Genomic DNA, 21,374 nt, shown 5'->3' on the forward strand with positions numbered 1-21,374 from the left:
ATGGTCAAATCCTCACAAACCGCCGCAATGCGTGGAGAGACCCTCACCCAGGAGTGGATTGACAAAGGGCTGTATGTGTACTCAGTTGATGTATGTCTTCACTGGCCTCTCTCCACATAAGCGTAAGCCTTTAATGCAATTTATATTCATGACTTTTACCAAAATGTGTATAAAATATTTTAGAGTCGAGTACTGCACGTATATTTATCCTCGCCATTACCCTGAATTTATGTCCATATGTCGAGAGACATTTGCATACTACAGTGCTATGTAAATATCTGCAGGACATGATGACCTTTTTCTGACCCCATCCTGTGTTTGTATTTTGGCCGTGCTTGTAATGACGTCTTTAAATGGCCCCACACAAACTGTCAAGAACAGTAGTCTGTAAAATGGGGTCAAGATAAGTCCACTAATGGATAAGCCAAGATGAACAAAATTTTGGTACAGTATACCTTTGTGTTGCTAGTAGGGACCTACCCTATAGAAACCCGGTCAAAGGGTTTGCCAAAACTTGGAAAAAAAAATCAGTGCCAAAATAACTAATTGGCCCGACTGCTAACATTCGGCTTCTGTACTGTTAAATAAATACTTCTGAGGATAAACCCATGTTGGAAAGTGTTCCATAATCCATGCATATTCATGATTTTTCTTGCTTTTTATCAAGCCATTGTTTTTGAGAGCCTGAATGTCCTTGTCATGTCTACAAAAGCCAGACAATGGTATTTTAAATTAATTTGTCATTTCAAGAATCTGATAATGTAGAATGTAGCCATCAAGAGAAAACCCTTTTCTGAAACCAGCAAGCATTGAGTACTAATTGGAGATATAAGATGTGATTTTATAAGCCACGTGTTTGCTATGTTAAATAAAAAGCTGTGCATATGTAATTGGTAGTGAATCCATAAATCAGGAAGCAAACCGTCACATTGTTTTACCTTGCTTCCTTATTTGTGCTACATTGAGTGAGTCGTGATTGATGAAGCTGTCAGGCCAGATCAAGTAATCCCAATAATTAGTGTCTGAGCTTATAGACTTCTGCTGGCAATTAAAATTTTAACATTCTAAAGCAAGCAAAAATAAAATCAATGAATGCCAAACATAACTTGGTAGTATGTGCAATAAATAGCAGCTGAACTGGTTACACATACTCTGCATATCCTGGAGCATTGTAGATTCTTTGTTAAATGTACAGTGATTCAAATTAATAGGCATACTTTTTTCAGAGGTTAAAATATTTGCTCAAATACATTAAACATTTGGCTGCATAAAAACTCCAGCTTACAACAAAATTGTAAAGATGGTATAATAGCATACTCCAGCATGCGACTAAATCATCCAGAATGGGCCCGCCAGATCCTGTCAGACCTCAGGATCTAATCAAGTTTGAGCCTGGACAGTGCTTTGATGGGTAACCAGCATGCATAACAAGGCTGTTCGTGACAACTGTGCTACACTACGGGCAGCAAAGCGCAGTGCAGCAAGTCTATTGGTGTGCTGTACTTTTTAAATCCTTTATATTAAGTTCACTTGCTTGCTTGCTTGCGCGCTTACGACCGTGCAAATCTTTCGGTCGTTATTTTACCCACTTCCCGTGATCCAATCGAGCTGACATTTTGCACACAGGCTCGTTGTGCGTGACAATTCATTTTCGTGAAAATTTTTTTCCAAAATTTTACACTTTTTAGGAAAAAAATTTTTATATATGTAATTACCAATTGCTTAATGGTGGCAAGCAATCATCTGACCCATAAGTGGCAGCCATCTCAAGCCAGAGGACGAGAGGACTCTAGCCGCCACGCATATAAAGGATTTATAGTGAAAAACTTTGTTTTTACGGGTTAATTTTTATCCTCCCATATCGGTTCCCCAATTTTACCATCTACACTGACCAGCGTGGTGAATTTATCAATTAACCCCCCACGGCCCACACAGCATGGGGAGATCCTCATACAGCAGTGTAGTGACAGAGGGGCAGCTGTATATGTACATAACAAAATGAAGGGGAGGGGGGAAATGTAGCAAAATGATATTTTTATTTTGTGTAAAAAAATGGGTCAAGATTTTGTAAACGTTCAAAGTTGCACAAAGAGAGGTCGTATAATTTATGCAAGCTCACAGAAGTCGGTGTGTATTAATGGGCCTTTTCACACGAGCACAGTTACTGTAATGTCGACTTAAAAGAGTGTGGACACAAGTTATGTTGACTCAACCGGCACGTGAAAAATTATTATTTCAGTATGAGATGTCGAATTACACTTCATCCTCAAAGGGGTGGGTGGCGCTTGCGTTTTTGTTGCAATGTGACGGCACAGCAAGGTTGCGCACTCTGGTGTAAGGAATATTACGGGGGCCCATATCCCAATTCTGCTCCCCCACCACCCACCACCACACCTATTTGCACCGAGCACCTGGGCCACTCTGACCAAATGGGCCCCGGTGAGTTACACCGGCTGCACACTTGAAAGCTAGGGGGCACTGGGGTTTCGTGTTGGTTTAACTGTGCCGAGTTGCGTAGCTCGTGTGAAAAAAGGCTCGGAGTGGTGCGGGTTATCATCGACTCATCGCTGCGTGTTCATCTCACGTCTGTGTTGTATTTACAGGTGCTGTACGGTTTGCAAATCAGTCATGCGTCAAATGGTGCTTTTGCCAAATAGAAATTGATAAAAATCTAACGTTTTTATAAATGACTTCCACGCGCGATTAAAAAAAGATGTCTTTTCCATGTCATTTTTTCCCCATAATTATGTATGAACCATATTTTTCTCTCTCTCCGAATGCATTATTCTCAATATATAGACACACACGCACCACAGTGTGTCTTTATTTTCGGTACTTAAAATGGTAATGACATGGAACACGTCAGTCATTTTTAAATCAGTATTTAATATTGCTAAAGTTAAACAGCTGGTACCAGCCAACATGACTCGTGACGAAAAGTAAGGCAATGTTAGGTCATGGAAACAGAATAAACACGGGAAGGCGGAGTAGAAATGCTGCTACGATCTGGAGTTTAAGGCACAAGCTTGAAAGTAAACCGCGGGTGGTGTTTGTAAGCTAAATTAAGGCATATTTTTACAAGCTGCTATAATACACGCAGCGAAGAAGAACCATTACAATCATTGCGCATTTCTGAATGTAAAAAAACAGGCGATACAATGCTTAAAAAGTATACAGTATGTAATACAAGCATGCAGTACACAAAACATGGTTTGACATTTAACGTACAGTACACAGAACATAGGTAAAATAAACTGCACTGAGATTAAAAAAAGCCTATACACAGTTGGTAAGTAACGGTGTAACACGACCCCCTATTGGCATAATACATCATCTACGAAGACAAAACATTTGCATGGCAGTGAGCAAAGCATGCTTTTTGTCAAATGTGTTTGTATTTGGTGGTTGAGCGATTGGCAGCAGCTTGCTGGGCATGCCTCTTGTGAATTTGCCAGAGTAGAATGCAGCATGACACATCACTTGGAATGCACCTATCAGAGAACACCGCCTTCCGAGCAACAACCCTTGCCTGAGTTTTAAGATCAATAGGTCGTGTGTTTCGCTTGTCACATTAAGGTTTCAACATCATCTTAAGATAGCTGCCAAACACTGCAACATGTGTGACTCTCGTTCGGTATTTCCTCCAACTGGCATACACAGGTTGGGAATAGTTTTACTCAACACGCAATGGAAGCCTCGTTGGGAGTCCACATTTTGAATGTTGTCAGCCGTTGAGGTTCTGAAAGTTATACAGAATTTTCAAAAAATGTTAAATACCATATTTGCATTTTTCCATTAGTTTGTACGAAAATATAAAGATTTTTGTCGAGGTAAGGCAAAGCACATGTTCAGGGCACACACTGCATGTCCTGGGAGGCAGTGGAAATGCAATCTGGCTCCTTAGGCTAAGGTTGAGTTGCTCTGTGGATTCTCGTGCAGCAGCCGTAATAAACAGGAATGTTCCTGCGCCGGGCGACTGCACCAGAACGTGTCCCACGGGGTCGTAGTCCAAAAAGAAATGACGGCCATCCAGGCAATTACTTACAAACAGTGCATTCATTTTTTATTGCGACGTAGGTTTTCCCGGTCGTGCTGTACAGCTTTCTGACAGTCTTCGCGGGTTGTTGGGCACAATGTCTGTCGTTTTGATCCACGTGCTGGGGTGTTGCTTCAGCATTAAGAGGGAACCGTTATAAAATCACGCCAAACGAAACTTGGTACAACCCAAAAATGCACTCGGCGAGATCTCTATATTATTGTTTGTTTATTTTTGAGCTTTTTTACAATGCTAATTTTATTTTATGTTGTTTTTATTGTAATTGCTATTACCACTGTATTTGGAATTTCATATATCACTTAGTGTTTTTGTGTCCGTGTGACTTCCGCGTGACTTACTCATGAGGAATGTGTTTTACAGGCGGTCATGAAAAGTTCCGCTTGCATAGGGGAATGATCTACAGACTTGCGTGTCACCTACTTTCGTGTCAACCAAACCAGGGTATAGGTTTTGCAATCCACTGGCCAGAAGCAAAATAAGACCATTTTATTTTGGTGGTTTCTCTTTCATTTTATGACATTTCCACCCTTGTATCATCGGTCCTTCAAAAAATGCCTGCACGACGAACACAATCATGCGAGTACTTGTCAGCCAGCAGGACATTCCACCAGCAGTCCTGACCCTAACCCCTTCTTACAAAACAAAACATGTTCCCGATATTAAAATAAATTCTGCATTGTAAAAAAAAAATGGCTTTACCACCTTGGTCAACAACGGCAGAATTATACAAAGGGTCCTTTTGACCAAGGTGTGTTCAAGAAAGCTGTTTAAATTCATCAAGTGTCAACATTCAACACTGCACATCTTTTATTTAATGACTCCTTAGCTCTTGAGGCAAAACGCATCGTTTTTAGACGCTCCCTCAAAGCAAGACCGCCACAGGCCTAGACTCTGCATTGCAGGGGACTAGGAATTAAGGCCAGGGCTTTATTTCAGCCGGGTCACATGTCCAGTCAGCGATTCGGAAAATATTTCCATGCTCGGCAAACTGCATCTTGTATAAGTGGGCCTTTGCTGCGAGCCCACCTGCCTACTCCAGTCAACCAGCGACCCGGAAACTATTCAGTGAAAAAGAAAGCACCACCTAAGGCATCATTGTGAGGAACTTGCTCTCTTCCACCAGTGTTGACAGCATTGAGCTCATGTCTCCGATGGCCATGTTGGACATCCCGGGCGCCACCGGTGCGACGGGCTGGCCGATCCCGATGCCGGCAAGGCCCCCCGCCGACCCTGCGGCCGCCCTGCCTGGCGCCAGCGTGACAGAGCCGCGCGGCGTGGTGAGGCGAGATGAGGCCTGCGAGAGGCTCTGCAGCAGCCCTGGGCTCAGGGGACCGGACACGAGACTGAAGTGGTCTCCGTCGTCCAGGATCATGGCCTCAAAGTCGATCTGCGATGGCAACGTAGCATCGAGGCTTGCCATCGCTGCCGACGTGCTGCTGCTTACTTGCCCGGTGCCTGGCGACAACATCGCCTCTGTGGGTTTCTGCAGACCGGTGGCCGCCATTGACTGCTGCGCAGCGCTGCTCTCCTGGCCGTGGTAACTCGGCGCGACGCTACCGCCGCCGCCATTCTGCTGCCCATATTGCACCATGCCCCCGTCGTACATCTGAATCTGTCCCGTGTAATGCATGGGTTGGCTTTGAATGTGCATGCCGCTGGAGTGCGCCTCTCCCTCCACCTGCATGGGCCTGTTGGGACTGGCGCCAATGGCGCTGTGCGCGGGGCTCAGTCCGTTCGTCAGCTGCCCGTGGCTCCCTGAGTAAGCCTGCTGCTGAACAGCAGCGCTGGTCAATGCGGTGGCAGCTTGGACGGTACCGGGTTTTCTGTAGGCAGGAGGGTGAGGCTGTATTGTGCTTTGGACGTGTTGACCTGGGCCATAGCTCTGCTGTCTGGGGCTCAGCATGGGATTGTGCGCATGCGGCGACTGGTAAGGCACGTGATTGGGACTCTGATGCACTGGCGAGTTGTAGTTCGAACGAGCGGCTGCACCCACCTTCGCCTGCACGTTTCCTCTATGGGCACCCATCATCCCCGCATTCTGCTCACTACCGTGGTTCGCCAGCAGCTGCTGCGACTGCGCGAAGCCCTGCGGAGCTTGGGAAAAGTTCTGGTTCACGAGCGGCTTCCCGGAGCAGACACCAGTCTGCGAGCAAGGCTGCACCCCGGTCCTCAGCGGCGACTGTTGCTGTTGCTGCATGCAGCTGGGATGATGGATTGGGCTCAAGTGGATGCCTCCACACGCTGTAGGTCTTTGGCTGGAGCCTGGATTCAGCGCCATTCCATTCTGACATGAGCTCATCTCAGCCTGGGCTGGGCTCACTTGCATCACATAGCCCTGACCTGATCCTGCTGTGGCTCTCGTTTGCTTGTAGCAATTATACTGGCCCTGCAATTGCTGCTGCTGTTGCTGATGGTGCTGTTGCTGCTGTGCCATGTGATTCCCATTGGGCATGCCTTGTTGGTAGAAGTTCTGCTGTTGCTGCGTAGGATGTGGCTGGTACTGAATGAAAGCCTCGTTTTGCCGAACCAAGCCAAGGTTCGCTTGCGCCGGCCTGCGTGGTGCTGTTGCGGCATGCGCACAGTTGGCGCTGGGATTGTTCCTCACGCTGCCTGAGCTCACCTCGTTCCACTGTATCGGCAAGTTCTTATTCGTGTCCGGCGACATCATCTGGCCAGGCATGCGATATTGAGTCTGTCGATTGGCTGCCTGCCCCGACTGGCAATGGCCCATCATGGGATAGGCCTGGCCGTAGTTGGCGCCGCTGGACATCGCTATGGGTGACTGCTGGGCCTGGTGATTAGCCGGGTTGTACGGGCCGTGGCCCTGCCCGTTGAAACCCGCTTGGAAGCCCTGGCTCGGCTGCTCCCCGTACGCCATCCCGTTTCCCACGGCCCTGGCTGCCATGTTGCTCTCCTCGGCGGCGATGTACTGCATCAGGTCGTCGGGCAGAACCATGTCCTCCTCAGGGATGTGGGCTTCCGATTCCATGGCAACAGCCTCCATGACGACGTTCTCGCTGATGCTGGGCGGCCGCGGAGAGTACGCGCCCCGGTGCAGGCTTCCGTCGGAGCGCGCGTATCCCGTGGCCCTGAGCGGGCCCCCGTGGCGCTGATCCATCATAGCTGGCACCGCGGGGGGGTGCGGCACCAGGTTCAGGCTGTTGTACCTGTGCTGCAGCTGCGGGCCGTGGTGGAGCGGCACCGTGGGCAAGCCCTGCAGTCGGTGCGGTGCCCTCCGCACAGGGTCGCTCGCGCGTCTCGTGCCGATGCCCGGAATCTCGTGCGGCAGTGGTGTGTGGCTCGCGCCGTAGCCGCACGCGCCACCGTCACTGCACCGCCGCTGATGCAGCTGCCCAGCCACCGGTGCCGGATTGAGCCGTGCTCCTCCCTGGAACGGCGACTCCGTGCCCGGGTCGCGCGCGGCTTCCCTCTCGCCGTCCGTTGCGATCGTCGCCATCATCGCCACACGCGTCCGCAGCGCCATCCTCTCCATGTGCGGCAGCGGCGTGGGCGGGGGCCCGCCCGTGGCCGCCGCGTACGTGGCCTTGAGCCGGTACTGCTGCAGCGGCGTGAGGCTGAGCAAGCTCGGAGGAGGCCCCCCACCATCTCCGCCGCCGTGGCTGGCTTGGCTGGATCGGCGCGACGTGTCCGTGGAGATGGGGTCGTACGAGTCGGCCGTGCTGAGGTGGCGGCGGCCCGTGGGCGGGTGGCAGGGCGATGCCCCCGACGAGCGCCGGCTGCTCATGTAGGCCGAGCTTAGGTCGCTGGTGGCACTGTCGCGGCGCTCGTTAAGCTGGTTGAGCGCGGCGACGTCGTTCAGGTACGAGTCCTGGACGCCCGGGTTCTCCGGCAGAATGGTGAGGCAGCCCGAGAAGTTCTGGCGGCCTGCGGAACGACGGCAGAGAAAAGTTAAAAATCTTTGAAAAGCAACAAGGTGTTAATGCCCGAAAATTATACGCATACGTGATGCTCACTGTAGGTGTTTCAATATTGCAGTCGAATTTGCAAGTGTGTGCTAATAGATGGGATGCCTTTTAACAATTTATAGGTACGTGATACTTTACAGCTCTTTGCCAATCGACTGCTAGATGAAAACCTTCCCATGCTGTTTTGGTCATGGGGGTTGTTTGATCCGTGTGAGGTGAAATTGGGCAACATAGATGATGGAGGATAGTTCAGTTTAACAATGGGGACCTGCGGGCTGGTTAAGATATCATTAGCCACTGATGTTAGCTATGGTTAGGAATTGAACTCGTGTTGCTGGGACCATAGCACAATGCTACCACTCCACCCGATGCGTCAATAATATTTCGAGGATAAGTGAACACATTGGTGCAAGATAAGTTTTCATTTCATTCAGAAAAACAAATATAATCTCACAGCCACTGACATCAAAGGGTAACTGCAGAATTCATGCAAACACCTGCACTCACACGCAGATCCGATGCTTCTCATCTGTTACAAGTGATAAATAAAAGATGGGAGCATACAAACAGTCTCCCAAAACAAGAGCATTTCTATTGACAAAAAAGCCTCGCCGAGTCTCAAAATTTTTTTCACGAGGGCCCTGTAATGAGATGTTTGACGCGTTACATTCGTGAGTGTTTGAAATGTGGGAGGAAAACGGATAATCTTGATTAAAAAACATGCATGAAAGGGTAACACATGAAGCTCTGCAGGGACAGATTCAAGCATGACATTTGCTTCGCTGCCAAATGCTGGTGACCTCACAGTCCAAGACTACAATGCCTGGTATTTACTGTCCAAGTACTGACCTGGCAAAAACCACGCTTTGTTTTTAATATCCTACGAGATCGGGCACATTCAGATTGATTTGGTCATAGGCAATAGTGTGTAAACCCAGCCAATTCTTTACTAAATTTACCTTTTAGGTAAGTTGTGATCAGGTAAGTGCACGTGAGCTTACAAAGAAATATGGGTAAGCGCTGCTGAAGAATATCAGCTTGACTGGCATTCTTCTATTCGGTCAAAGCACGGTAATCATCCTTACCAACGTGAACACCGTCCACTCGGTCACGTTATAAAGCCCTAACCTAGCTTCCGAGATCCCACGAGATGAGGTGCACCGAGGTCGATTCGGTCAAAGGGACCCTTGGGAATAAAAAAACGCACCGTTGATGGGAGGCAGCCGTGTGATGGCCGCGCCCTCGGGCCCCATCCGGCCGCGTGCGTCCGTCCCGCCGACGTGCCGCAGCCGTCCCAGCTTCAGCTGCTCCAGCCTCTGCGTGGCACACGTGGTGGCGGCCGAGCGGCGCGCAGGCAGCCCCACGGACACTCCGAACCCGGCCATGCCATCCGTCTCGCCGGGCGCCGCCCCCTCGTCCCCGCCGCGCTCGTCCGCGTCGTCTCCCGGCAGGTCGCCCTCCTCGCCCATCTCCGTCCCGTCGCCCTCCGTGGCCTCGTGCTGGCTGAACGGCGAGAGCTCGCTGCTGCACGACGACTGGCTGCCCGGCGACGTCTGGGGAGGAGGGTTGGCGGAGGGCGTAAGTGGATTGCGAGATCCGTCACGCACGGGAAGATGGATGAGCGCGCGGGGCATCGCGCTTTCCCACGTGACGCGTGAACGTGAAACAAACGACACCACCATTTTGCTTGTCATGCATAAACACGTGAAAGTGAAATGAGCTTACGACATTAACGGGCTACCAAATGCGTGAATGAGCCGCAAAGTGCTCCCGCCACCTACACCATTGGACATCTGTGAAAAAGAGCTTCATAGCTCATCGGATTTCTCCAGGATAAATAAAGATGTTGACTGGCTGAGCACCTCAAACTGAAATGCAGCCAATTTAGGAGCTGCGCAGCCCGAGCAGCAAACGCACGGCCGAGCGAGCGAGCGACTGAGCGAGTGGCCGACCGACCAAGCGACCGAGCGAGCGACCGAGTGAGCAGCTGAGCGAGCGAGCGACCGAGTGAGCGGCGGAAAGAACGGCCGAGCAAGCGAGCGGCCAAGCGACCAAGCGAACGACTGAGCGAGTGAGCGAGCAGCCAAGCGACCAAGCGAACGACTGAGCAAGCGACCGAGCGAGCGACTGAGCGAGCGGCTGAGCGAGCGGCGGAGCGAGCAGCGGAGCGAGCGACTGAGCAAGAGACCGAGTGAGCGGCGGAAAGAGCGGCCGAGCAAGCGAGCGGCCAAGCGACCAAGCGAACGACTGAGCGAGCGAGCGAGCAGCCAAGCGACCAAGCGAACGACTGAGCAAGCGACCGAGCGAGCGACTGAGCAAGCGGCTGAGCGAGCGGCTGAGCGAGCGGCGGAGCGAGCGACTGAGCAAGAGACCGAGTGAGCAGCGGAAAGAGCGGCCGAGCGAGTGAGCGAACGACTGAGCGAGCGGCCGAGCGGTGTTGTTTTCAGTGCCAAGGTCTCCGGGCCTCGCAAGTCAAAATGTGCATTCGTTTAAGCAGGGCGCCGTGCCAGCAGCCACTCATCTACTAATTTTGACACATTCTGTGGTGGCCTCTGACTAACTGAGAGATTCTGGCACAGAGTCAACGCTACGATTTCTTAAGCCAAATCACAAATCATACTGAGGCAAAGGAGGGCAATGAAAACACATTAATATACACTATCGAGAAAATGTGCTGTCATTTTTATGGTTTTAAACCGACTCGCATCAAATGAAGGCAACGGACGATGGAAACAATATTTACAGTAGGCGCTCTCTCATTCCTTATTTGGTCAGTGTTAAATAAACAAATGGTCAGTTATGAAATAGGACTGGTGACTAGCAGCCCTGTGTACGAGCGTTATAACTGTTGCTCTATACACTGCGACGCCGTGGACTGTGTGTACATGCAGAGCCCTATGGTCAGCATGAACATTCATTCACATTTCTTTAACACAGGTGCTGGCTGAGACCACGCGTAGGTGGTGGGACAGCGAGAGAGCACAACATCCTTGACTCGCTTTATACCCGACCCTGTAGAGTGATCTTTTTTTATTAAAGTGGGGGCATACGAAAAACTAAGCCACTCCGCTCCCCGTGCGGTCAGTGCTAAGCAAACTTTAAACAAATCTAAATACAGATTGAGTAACGTTAAGATCTGTTTTTTTCTATCGTGCATTCTGCTCTGACTCTCACCACCCCCTGCCTATGCGAGGATATGCCCATGTACATCTACCACAATGTTCGGTCTTGACTATAAGAATCTAAAAGGGAGGGCTTAGCCTTCAGCACCCTCCAGCCCTCCTGCTCACCACAGACTTCTCCGTCTTCACCGATCGAATCTGCCCATCCTCCGCATCACGTCCCCTCTGCTCCCCGTGTGCTGATCCCGGGCTGTTGATGCCAAGCTTCCCCGCGGTGGCACCGCCGCCACCCCCTCTGCCACCGCTGGTCGCACCGGCGCCGTCCCTGGTGCCGCCACTGCCGCCTCCACCGGCCCCGGGGGGCGCGCGGGGAGTCGGGGCATCGCCGGCGCCGCGCTGCTTCTTGGTGACGTGAGCGTCGGGCCCGTGCACCGTCTTGACGTGCTTGCGCAGGGAGCTGGGGTCCGTGTAGCGCTTGGTGCAGCCCGAGATCTTGCACACGTACGGTTTCTGCGGGGCGGACGCGGGTGGGGTGGGGGAGGGGGATGGCGTGCGGCCGCTGTTAGTGGAGGCGTCCCTCGCTCGCTCAACCGCTCTGTGTTGCCTGCTGGCCCGCATGGCACAAGCCATGGTGGAGACTATTTTAAATCAGTCCACTGCGGGATAAGGGCCTCCTCACACTGTTATCTCGCCATGCCTCACCACGCTTGTCAGTGCTGGTTGGGGAAGATGGGGAGCATCATGGGCGGTGTTTGGGGGGGGGGGGCACGGGGATGGTAACAACCCCCCCCAACTGGAAACCTTTATTAATATATTTTCAGTAGTTTACAATTAAGATTAAAAATACATTTATTACATGCACCCACGATTCCAAATGTGAGGGACAAAGCAAACTCCTGCAAATGGACAAATGCCGCGGCACTCAAAAGCCTTTCTTTGCCAGTCCTGCATCAGAGGTGGAAATTCCATATTTTCATGACGGGAACCGGTTTGTCCGTTAAAAGGACTCGCAAAAACGCGAAACTGTATCCAAGGTTACCATTGCATGCAATGCATTTGATGTAGGCTGAGAAATTACCACGTTGTAATCTGTTGTAAATAACGTACATGACGGTAATTACATTTTTTTGTATTATCGTAAAACACCGCACGGAACATTGTGGTTGCTCACAGCGTTTTTAAAAGTGTCTAGAGAATTCGAACAATCTATGTTGGCCAGAATTAATTAATTCCTTTATTCATGACCACCCAGGGGGGGAGGCCCCTCTGCTTGTGATGCAATATCTAATGTAATTTTAACAATACGTAATAAGGCACACAGCCATTAGAGTTGGAATTATTCACCAACTCCCCAGCATCGTTAATGTTCATGACTTGAACTGGCAATCGATAAGTTTTTCTTACACCGTGGTGAATTTAGCAGCCGCAAGTGTCTAGCGGAGCTTGACGTGGACCTCACTGCATGCAAACATTCACCGATTTCTAATGCGTGCAATTCGCAATTCAATTGCATGCATGATGAATAAAAAAATTCTAAATACTATCATAATAATTGAATCAATGCATCATTACACCTCTAATAACCACGACCGCATATTGCTGATTACGGACAACAAATAACGCTAAGCATTATAGAAACCATGACTTAAAATTTAAAGGGAAATTATCAACGGCACCATGTGTCTCTTTGGCAGTGGAAGAAATTGCCGTGTCGTCAATCTTTGTCCGGATCAACATCACAGCGAACGCTTCGCTTCATCTGGACATATCACGTGAGCATAACGGATTTAGTGCGGGTTTAACGACACATTTATATATTTACCTGATCTAACCCAAGAAACCTGTATTATGGATGATATTGGTCGCGAAAGCCTCCGTGTTAAACTTAGTGCCGGCCACTGAAACACCAGCCAGGTCTTAATTTCTCACCGTATATTTCTAAAGGCAGATCTGCAGTGGGTGGGTGGCCACATAGCAACAGGTATAGTTCGTGTTGTGCAGAAATATTATCCGGGTCACTGACCCAGACCAGACCCAGCTGAAATTAAGCCATGACGCTGGCACGCCGGGGTTCTGACAACGTGAAAAGGTTTTCCGACCGTTTTGAAGAGGCGTTGGCGTCGGTGTGCGGAGTCACCTCGTTGGAGTGCGTGCGGTTCTGGTGCTTGGCGCGATCTGACGCGTTGGAGAAGGCCTTGTTGCAGCCCTCGTGCTCGCACACGTACGGCTTCTCGCCCGTGTGTGAGCGCAGGTGCGTCTTGAGGTTCTCCAGGCGAGAGTAGGCTTTGGCGCAGCCCTCAAACTGCCAATGACGACGGCAACAAAAAAATTAACCCGTAAAAACAAAGTTTTTCACTATAAATCCTTTATATGCGTGGCGGCTAGAGTCCTCTCGTCCTCTGGCTTGAGATGGCTGCCACCTATGGGTCAGATGATTGCCTGCCACCATTAAGCAATTGGTAATTAAATATAATTTTTTTTTTCCTAAAAAGTGTAACATTTTGGAAAAAAAATTTTCACGAAAATACATTGTCACGCACAACGAGTTTGTGTGCAAAATGTCAGCTCGATTGGATCACGGGAAGTGGGTTAAAAAACGACTGAAAGATTTGCACGGTCGTAAGCGCGCAAGCAAGCAAGCAAGCGCGCAAGTGAACTTAATATAAAGGATTTAAAAATGAACAGTCACGAATGCCATCTCGTCATTTCGGTGATGCGTGTTAATTTTATTCTTCTTGCCGTGTCAGCATAATGAAAGGAAATCGTTTCTTGGTGCGATTTTCTGAACGCTACACAAGCATAGGTGTAAGACACACACATCTCTAGCCATCAAGGTTCCTACTCGGCATGTTCATAGATTAAGATTGATTCTTATGCTCACGTTACACGCATTGAATTGCGAATGTGAGAACGGATTGTTTAGGCTATAGACATATTCTAAAATTATCATGTGCTACCATGGCTTTTGGATGAGAGTACTAACAAGTGAAAAGTAAGAACTTAGCAGACAAACAATACAAATGACATGGTAGAAATTAGATTTTAAAAAGACTGCTGTATATATATCTTGAATCGAATTGCCTGCATGGATCATGACAATTCATCGAATGACTATTGACCGCGTACTGAACCACATTCAACATAGGCAATTAGAAATCATCTGCATAGCAACTGAAGCCATTTCTTGGCAATTTCACGTGGACACGGACTTATGCACTGCAAGTCATCCAGCCATATTCAAGACACCATAAGCGGTAGACTGCCGATATTTAAACACTCTTTTACCGCTTACCTACTTTCTGTATTCGTTTTCAAATATAGCCACAATTTTTGTTACTTTTAAAATGGATATGCTGTAAAAGGGTTCAACAATTGACAGCCTACCACTTACAACAAGCGTGGCACCCCTAGTTCATGCGTGCAGGCCTAGTTCAAGTGTTGCACGCCTAAACTAGGCGTGCATGCCAAGTGAGCAGCGCCGTCATCTCACCGTGCACTTATGTGGCTTCTCGCCCGTGTGCCGCCGCATGTGCACCACCAGCATGTACTGCGCCTTGAACGGCTTTTTTTCCCGGCTGCAGTCGCGCCAGCGGCACACAAACTCCTTGCGCTCCCCGTGGATGTGCTCGTTGTTGATGTGCTGCAAGGGGGGACAGGGCGGACGATGGGGTGTTAGCGTTTTGCGCATTCTGTGCAGTCAATCTGACCGGTTTTCAACAGGTAAGTGCCTAACAGCAACACAACTTGATACTAAAGTTGCATTCAGATTGGACCACCTTAACGAGATTTTCCATGCAAGAGATGGGTGTTTGGGAGGTGTAAGGTAAATGGAGTATGCAGAAAAAAGCCACCACGAATATGGAAGGGATCTCTCAAAGCTGTGCACAGATAGATTCAAGAATTTCTGTAAAGCCATCCTTTGGCCACCCAGGCAGTCTCCCATACAAGCACGAAACAGGCTTCAATTTGTTTCGTTTCCGAGATTAGATGCATTCAAGGTGACTTGTTTGTAGTTAAAAATCCGATTGATTGACCAACAGCTTCTGGCACATTTGTGACAACAAACGTCACTGACGGATTAGCATTCAGTGCTGAGAGTTATTCTGCGTGAAGGTCACCGTGGAGAAAGTGAATGCTCAGAACCTTATGACTGATGGCTGTGTGCACCCACACATTCACGCACAGAAAACCAATCTGACTTTCTAGTTTGATCGCCTGCCACAAGAAAGCAGATGGAGAACATTAAAACATTGAGCCAGCAGCAGCAGAATGCATAGCTTCAACCCGACATGAAAAGAAGGAACGATGCTCACATGACGAGGCTGCTAATGAAGAACATTTGGTAATTTTCATAAGGTGATTGCACAGTGAATTGGAAGGGACCACATATAAGTTACTTGATTAGTATATTAAATTATTTCCATTTGTTCATCTCGATCCACAGCATAGGTGCACAATCTCTGTCCCAGTGTGTTGCCGCAGACCATGTTAAGCTGTGCCCAGGTGTTCCGCATTACCCTGAACGTGAACAAAAATTTTACTAGAGGAAGTAAGCGGTTTTCAAAGAGCGCCAATGGAAACCAGAAGTTCCAACGGAGCGTTTTCCTCATTGAACACCGGGGCTCTGGAACCATCGTTCACGCTTTTCGAGATTCAAAATTGGCGCAGCCTTCAGTGCGGCCCTAAAGAACATTAGGTAACATAATCTGAGACTAAACCTGCGTTGCCTGTAACATTACCCACAAGCCACTCACTGTCAGCGCACTGCCCTTTACATAACAAAACTGCCGACAGCTGACCGGCACGCGGTAATTACAGTGGGATGAATGGGAGAGCGGATTGGTGGGGGGCAGGGGAGGTGGGGGGTGCTGCTCGCTCCCAAACAATTTCACATTCGCGCACGTAACTCGACTCCGCTGGCTTGGGCGCAGCAAGTGACCCAAAAAACAAATTAGCCTGTGGGCTGTGCGATCTCTCACTGAGACTCGGTGAGTGGGTACCGGGGGCCATGCTCGCCACCGCTCAATTGGCAGGGCTCGCTCGGTAATTATGAAATCACCACCGCTTGCATGGGTCCTTCTTACCGAGAAGCTCTGGGGCACGGCGCTGACGACAGACTTGGAGGGTGTGAATTAATCATTTAAAAGAGTGCCCAAAGTTTAGATTGCCAACCTGACAAAGGTGGGACAATTGAACCGACTGATACGGAGTGGCAGATCATACTCCGACAGGGCTCGTAATGTGAAACCCCTCGTCAAGGATGCGTGGGAGCTGGACTGTGTAGAAGCAGGTCCGATCTATTTTGAGGTCTTGTCAGTGTGGATTTTCCAAATCTAAACGTGGCACACTTGGCCTGGATGCAGACGGTGTATCTGGGCTGAGGTACAGCCGAATTTAGATTTGGCAAATCTGCAGTGACAGAAGCGTCTGAAAATAGAATTTCCCCTACTTTTAACCCCCTCTCCGTGGGAGATGCGTGTTGTGCAGGGGTTGAGCAGCCAGGGGTTGAGCAGCCTGGGGGTGGCAGGGGTCGGCTCATGTGTTGCGTTATTACAGCCAATGATGCTTTACACGCCAGGGAGGCTGACAGAGGTCAGTGGTCTCGCCCTCGCTGCCCCGGCCTCGTTTCCTTGTGTTAATCTGCCTAGCTTCAGTGAGACCATGAAACGCACACTTGTGCATGTATGCGGACAGTCTCGACTCACTGTGGCCAGTGTTGCCAACTCGCTAGATCTAGCAACTTTTTGCGTCTCCCTCTTGAGAATTTTTTGCCAAAGTGACTACAGCGATAAATCTAGCGCCTCTCTGCAACATCATGCAGATTTTTGAGCGATTCCATAGAGCGTATTTTGGGTCCTGCATCAGCTTATGATATGTAATACTTGCTGCATTGTCTGATGACATTTCTGACGAATTTTAGAAGGTCTGCCGAGCGATCATTTGAGGGTTTGTTTGGCGACCCTCAGCTTTATGGAATTGGCAACACTTGCATTTGATGCCTGCCCGGGTGACAAATCGTCACCGACGCGAACGCCTAAAATGCCAGGGGGCTTCGGGGGGAGCGCGAGGGCTCGCCCTGTAACGTAGTGTCTGCAGGCGCGGAGGCCCGTGGGCAGGAGCTAGCGTTAAATATTTCCAAAGAAAACAAATGAGCGTGACACAACAGCACGGTGGCTTTTGTTTCTACTTCGCTCCGAAGTTGCCGTTGGTTTTCATTCCGCCGAGGATCGTGTCCAGCAGATGGCACTGTGTGTACACGGCGCAGAAACTTGAGAAAACAGCCTCCCACGCGCTTTTCGCTGAGAGTAGGGGAACTGGCAATGGGAGGGAAGGCAAGTGGCGTAGCGTGGTTGGCATGGGCCCTGGCGCAAGGAATGAAATGGGGCTGCCTGGGCAATCCCATCCCCCCCCACCACGACCATCTATTCCCATCTTCATAGCCAGGTGCGTGCTGTGACCCCTCCGACCTGTTGGCCCTGGTGCGATTACACCGCCTGAAGACTGGATGGTTACGCAAGTGAGTGAAGGATGCTGTTTGCCTGTGTGTTGTGCTTCAAAGTGCTCGACTCAAAACGCTCGTGACAGTTTTTTTCTTCTTCTATAAACGACAGTGTACAAATAAATTCACAAGAATGATAATCACCATTATCACAACAAGAAAGCTCAAGTCTTCTTGGAATCCATTTGAAATCCCGAAATCCTGCCTTAAACTCTCTCCAAGGAAAATGTACCCAATGTGTATACTTTTTTCCTCACAATGTCCCCGGTGTATCAGAGTGCCCATGTAGTCCTATAAATATTCAGCACACTAATAGTGGCCGTCCCACGGGACCTCGTGTACAGAAATGTGCACCGGCGCAATCAGCGAGGTTTCCATGTTTAGCGCGGAAACGAGAGGAAAAACTGACACAGTTAATTTACGAAACTATTCCCATACTCCCCACCGCACTAAAAGGTCTTGCGGTGAGAAATCGTAAGGGTGCAGGGCACAGTGCGGGACGAGGGCATGTGCCTTTCAAGACATCGCATTCCTCGCACAAACAGTAAACAGCGTATCAGATTTAAACATTAACTGCTCTGAGAAAGAGCCAATGCCCAAAATGTTATCCGCCGTATTTATTTTTTTCTTTACTATGCGTCTACATGTACTGCCCGTTTTGTGATCCACTGCTGGATGTTGGGCTCCGCACGTCATGCTGTGGGTTTGGTGGAGGAGCATAGATGCGGAAGCATATAAACGAACAGTACAACAAATGCATTTTATGCACTGCCCTCTATTGTCCAAGATGGAGATGTTTGTAACACAGCACTGCTAACACCATCCGTCAAGTTTCATTGGTCAGGTTCGACGCGGCTCGTATTATCATGTCCATTTTTTTTATCTGAAAATTGTCCCCCCCACCACCATTCTATCCTCCGCATATAAACTCTCATGCTTGCGCTCGCGGTCCCCACCTGGATGGGCCAGTGAACCCAATTTCCCCCCCCCCCCCTCCTTAACTCAGGAGCACTGAGCCCTGGGCTTTTGTCTGTGGAGTTTGTGTGCCCCTTCTCTGCGTGGTCACGGTTTTTTTGCTTTGTACCGGGCTCCTGTCGAGTTACACAAAAAAATTACTAAAGAATTAGGTAGCCAAATGGCTCGGGGGTCAGAGCACAGAGCAGGCACCACTAACATTTTAAGTTTGAATCGAACCATAAACCGTGCTCTCAAGTACAGCAAGTCGTTTGGGTGTCGGCCCGGTCGCACTAAGGCTCCTGAAGTGGCCCGCTGAGCTGCAGCCCGCTGACAGATATAGCTCTTTGAGCCATAGACAGAGTGGGATGAGATAGCAACAGACTAGACATGCAAGAGCAGTTGATACGAGGTTTAGGATACACGTTAGCGGTCATGTACAAAGGCTATAACGTCAAGACGCCATGTACATGCGCGAAATAAGACAGCATGTAGTTCCGCCAGCACGCACCAAATATGTTGTGTGGTGCATTAGAACAACGCAGATGGAGAGCCCTGCCGGTCTCGCCAGTCTCGGCGGTCTCGGCGTTCTCGGCGGTCTGTGGCGCGCGGTGCCGGGGCCTCACGTGCACGAGCTGCTCCTGCGTCTCGTACTCGCGCACGCACTCCTCCCAGCGGCAGTTCGTCTCGTACAAGTGCCTCGGGCTCCTGCTTCAGCTCGTCGCGATCGCAGTCGTCCTCCAGTTGTCCACTCTGCTCCAACTCCTGCTGCATCCTCTGCTGGTGCTGCAGACGAAGATAACGCACGGGCAGGCAGGGTTTAGCGATCATATGACCACACTGGCCAGGGACAGCGGGTAACTGGAAATGTGCGCCGAGGTGCGGCGAGATGCCGTAAATTTGGTGTTCGCGTGCGCTGCTGCCCATGTCCGAATCTGAATGTCATGTGCGATGGATGGAGCGGTGGTAAGCACACCGTGCTATGAACCCGGCTACTCGAGTTAGATTCGTGACCGCCGCGAAATAAAAAAACAAATACACAAATTTGTGGTGTACACAGCTTTCGCGAGATTCAGTCTGGGTCTCCCCTAGGTCAGCTCGCACTGAAATGAATACCAGGTGCGGTGTGTAAACACGAGTCACTCTGCATCTGGGAATCTAATAACCACCGGGAAGCGTACGCAAGTTGGACACCCCCAACGTCTACAGCGCGGCAGCTGTGGACGTGGCCTGACCTGTGCAGCGCGTGCGCAGGCCAGTGCCCCCGCCTCGCTCTTGGCCTTGGAGCGCTTGGTGAACGCCTGCGGGTCGCCCGTGCTGCTCACCGCCATCTCGCCGCTCGGCTTGCTCTGCATGACATCAATATCAGGGCGAGAGGCGAGCGCCGGTCTTCAACGAGGCTCAGTGCGGACGATGTCATCATCGTCACGCCGAGCACAATTGCAAGCGCCGCCACATCGTATGCAGGCAGGAGCCGCCGCCAATAAATGTGGTATGAAGCTATAACTCAAATCCTTTATTAATGATACTCCCTGTAAGGTTTTGGCATACCGATGGGGTGACTTTGTGTAAAACCTTCACAGTGAAATGTGGTGTGGCTGCATGCATGATATGGAAGCACGAACTACGGCATTCTGAGCATCGTGTGTCTCGAGCTTCTCTATGATTGACCCAGTCCATCAGTGTCTCTCTGCTGGGACTTTGTGGTCATGTGTCTCTCTTCTCTGTGGTTGACCCTGCTTTTCTCTGTTGTGAGCACTTGGTGAGTGGAGAAGGTCAAGGTCACAGTCATGGGCCTCCTGGCAGCAGCGACTGACAACTGCTGTCAAGGGCTAGGGGGAAAGCAAGGGAAACTCACATGGTGGAATGTGCCAGGAAGGTCCCTGTGGGTTGACATATGACGGTGGATGTTACTACGTAATGTCTGGGCATACGTTCCCACCAGTGGCCATTCAACATTAGCGGCGGGTAGGGCCACGATTGAAACAAATATAAAAAAAAATTTATATTTTATAATATTGATAAGATTTACCTGCTCATTATAAAGATTACAACTGCTTACATCCCCTCTCTCTGCCGCATTCTCCCATCCCCCCCACCCTCCCCTCCTCACCCTTTCCCCACCCCCTCGGGTCTTGAGACATCCGTTCACCACCAATATATTTACCCACCGGGTCGACCGCCGGTTCCCACACTCGGATTAATTCTAGACACTCAACCGCAAATTCCACACTCGTGTTTTCTTTCTTCGCTACCTCCATGGCCTCGGAGCAGGCGCCGGGCGGCGCCGGCGGGAGGCCAGTGAGCGCGTGCCGGGCGGCCGGGTGGTGCGGCAGGGGCGGCGTGTGTCCGAAGGCCGAACGGTGCCGGCTCACCATGTGATGGAAGGCCGCTGGCGTGGCCGCGTGGGCGAAACCCAGGCTGGGACTGCGGCGAGAGTCGGCGCATTAGGAGCGGGAGGTGGGGGGGGGGTTAGCGACGTGGCATTCCTGCGCGCTCTGCGAAGAGCAGCTCGCCCGCATATCAATCATCCGATATGTTTATACGTTTTAGCCCCTTAGATCCGCGGGTTCATTTGACTGAAGTGAAAACCGGGATTTATCGTACAACTGGTGACCAGGACCGAGCCTGTCAAAGTCGCTGCACGTGACAACCTGGTTTATATGAGACTGCGAAGGCCTGTGAATGATCCCACTTGTATATAGAGGCGGTCCAGCCCTGGCGGCTATTAATCACGCCACTGCTGGCAGAAGGGCCTCCACAAGAGAGATCTCGAGAGAGAAAGCCCTTTGCGAGGGTATTCGGTCTCCTGACCA

General features: G+C 50.2%; 1 protein-coding gene across 1 annotated transcript in view; it reads right to left on the bottom strand.

The window, feature by feature from the left end:
* Positions 1–2,035: 2,035 nt before the first annotated feature.
* The window catches only part of GLI2 (GLI family zinc finger 2), an 87,052-nt gene continuing 67,713 nt past the window's right edge, over positions 2,036–21,374 (bottom strand). The window contains 9 exon segments of the mRNA XM_061555151.1: positions 2,036–7,942; positions 9,191–9,536; positions 11,274–11,615; positions 13,243–13,407; positions 14,596–14,745; positions 19,185–19,253; positions 19,255–19,344; positions 19,794–19,907; positions 20,814–20,985. Coding sequence (XP_061411135.1) covers positions 5,142–7,942; positions 9,191–9,536; positions 11,274–11,615; positions 13,243–13,407; positions 14,596–14,745; positions 19,185–19,253; positions 19,255–19,344; positions 19,794–19,907; positions 20,814–20,985 — 4,249 coding nt within the window. The 3' untranslated portion in view covers positions 2,036–5,141.

This window comes from Lethenteron reissneri, chromosome 20, assembly GCF_015708825.2.
Source record: "Lethenteron reissneri isolate LAM-NWPU_2019-01 chromosome 20, ASM1570882v1, whole genome shotgun sequence".
NCBI lineage: Eukaryota > Metazoa > Chordata > Hyperoartia > Petromyzontiformes > Petromyzontidae > Lethenteron > Lethenteron reissneri.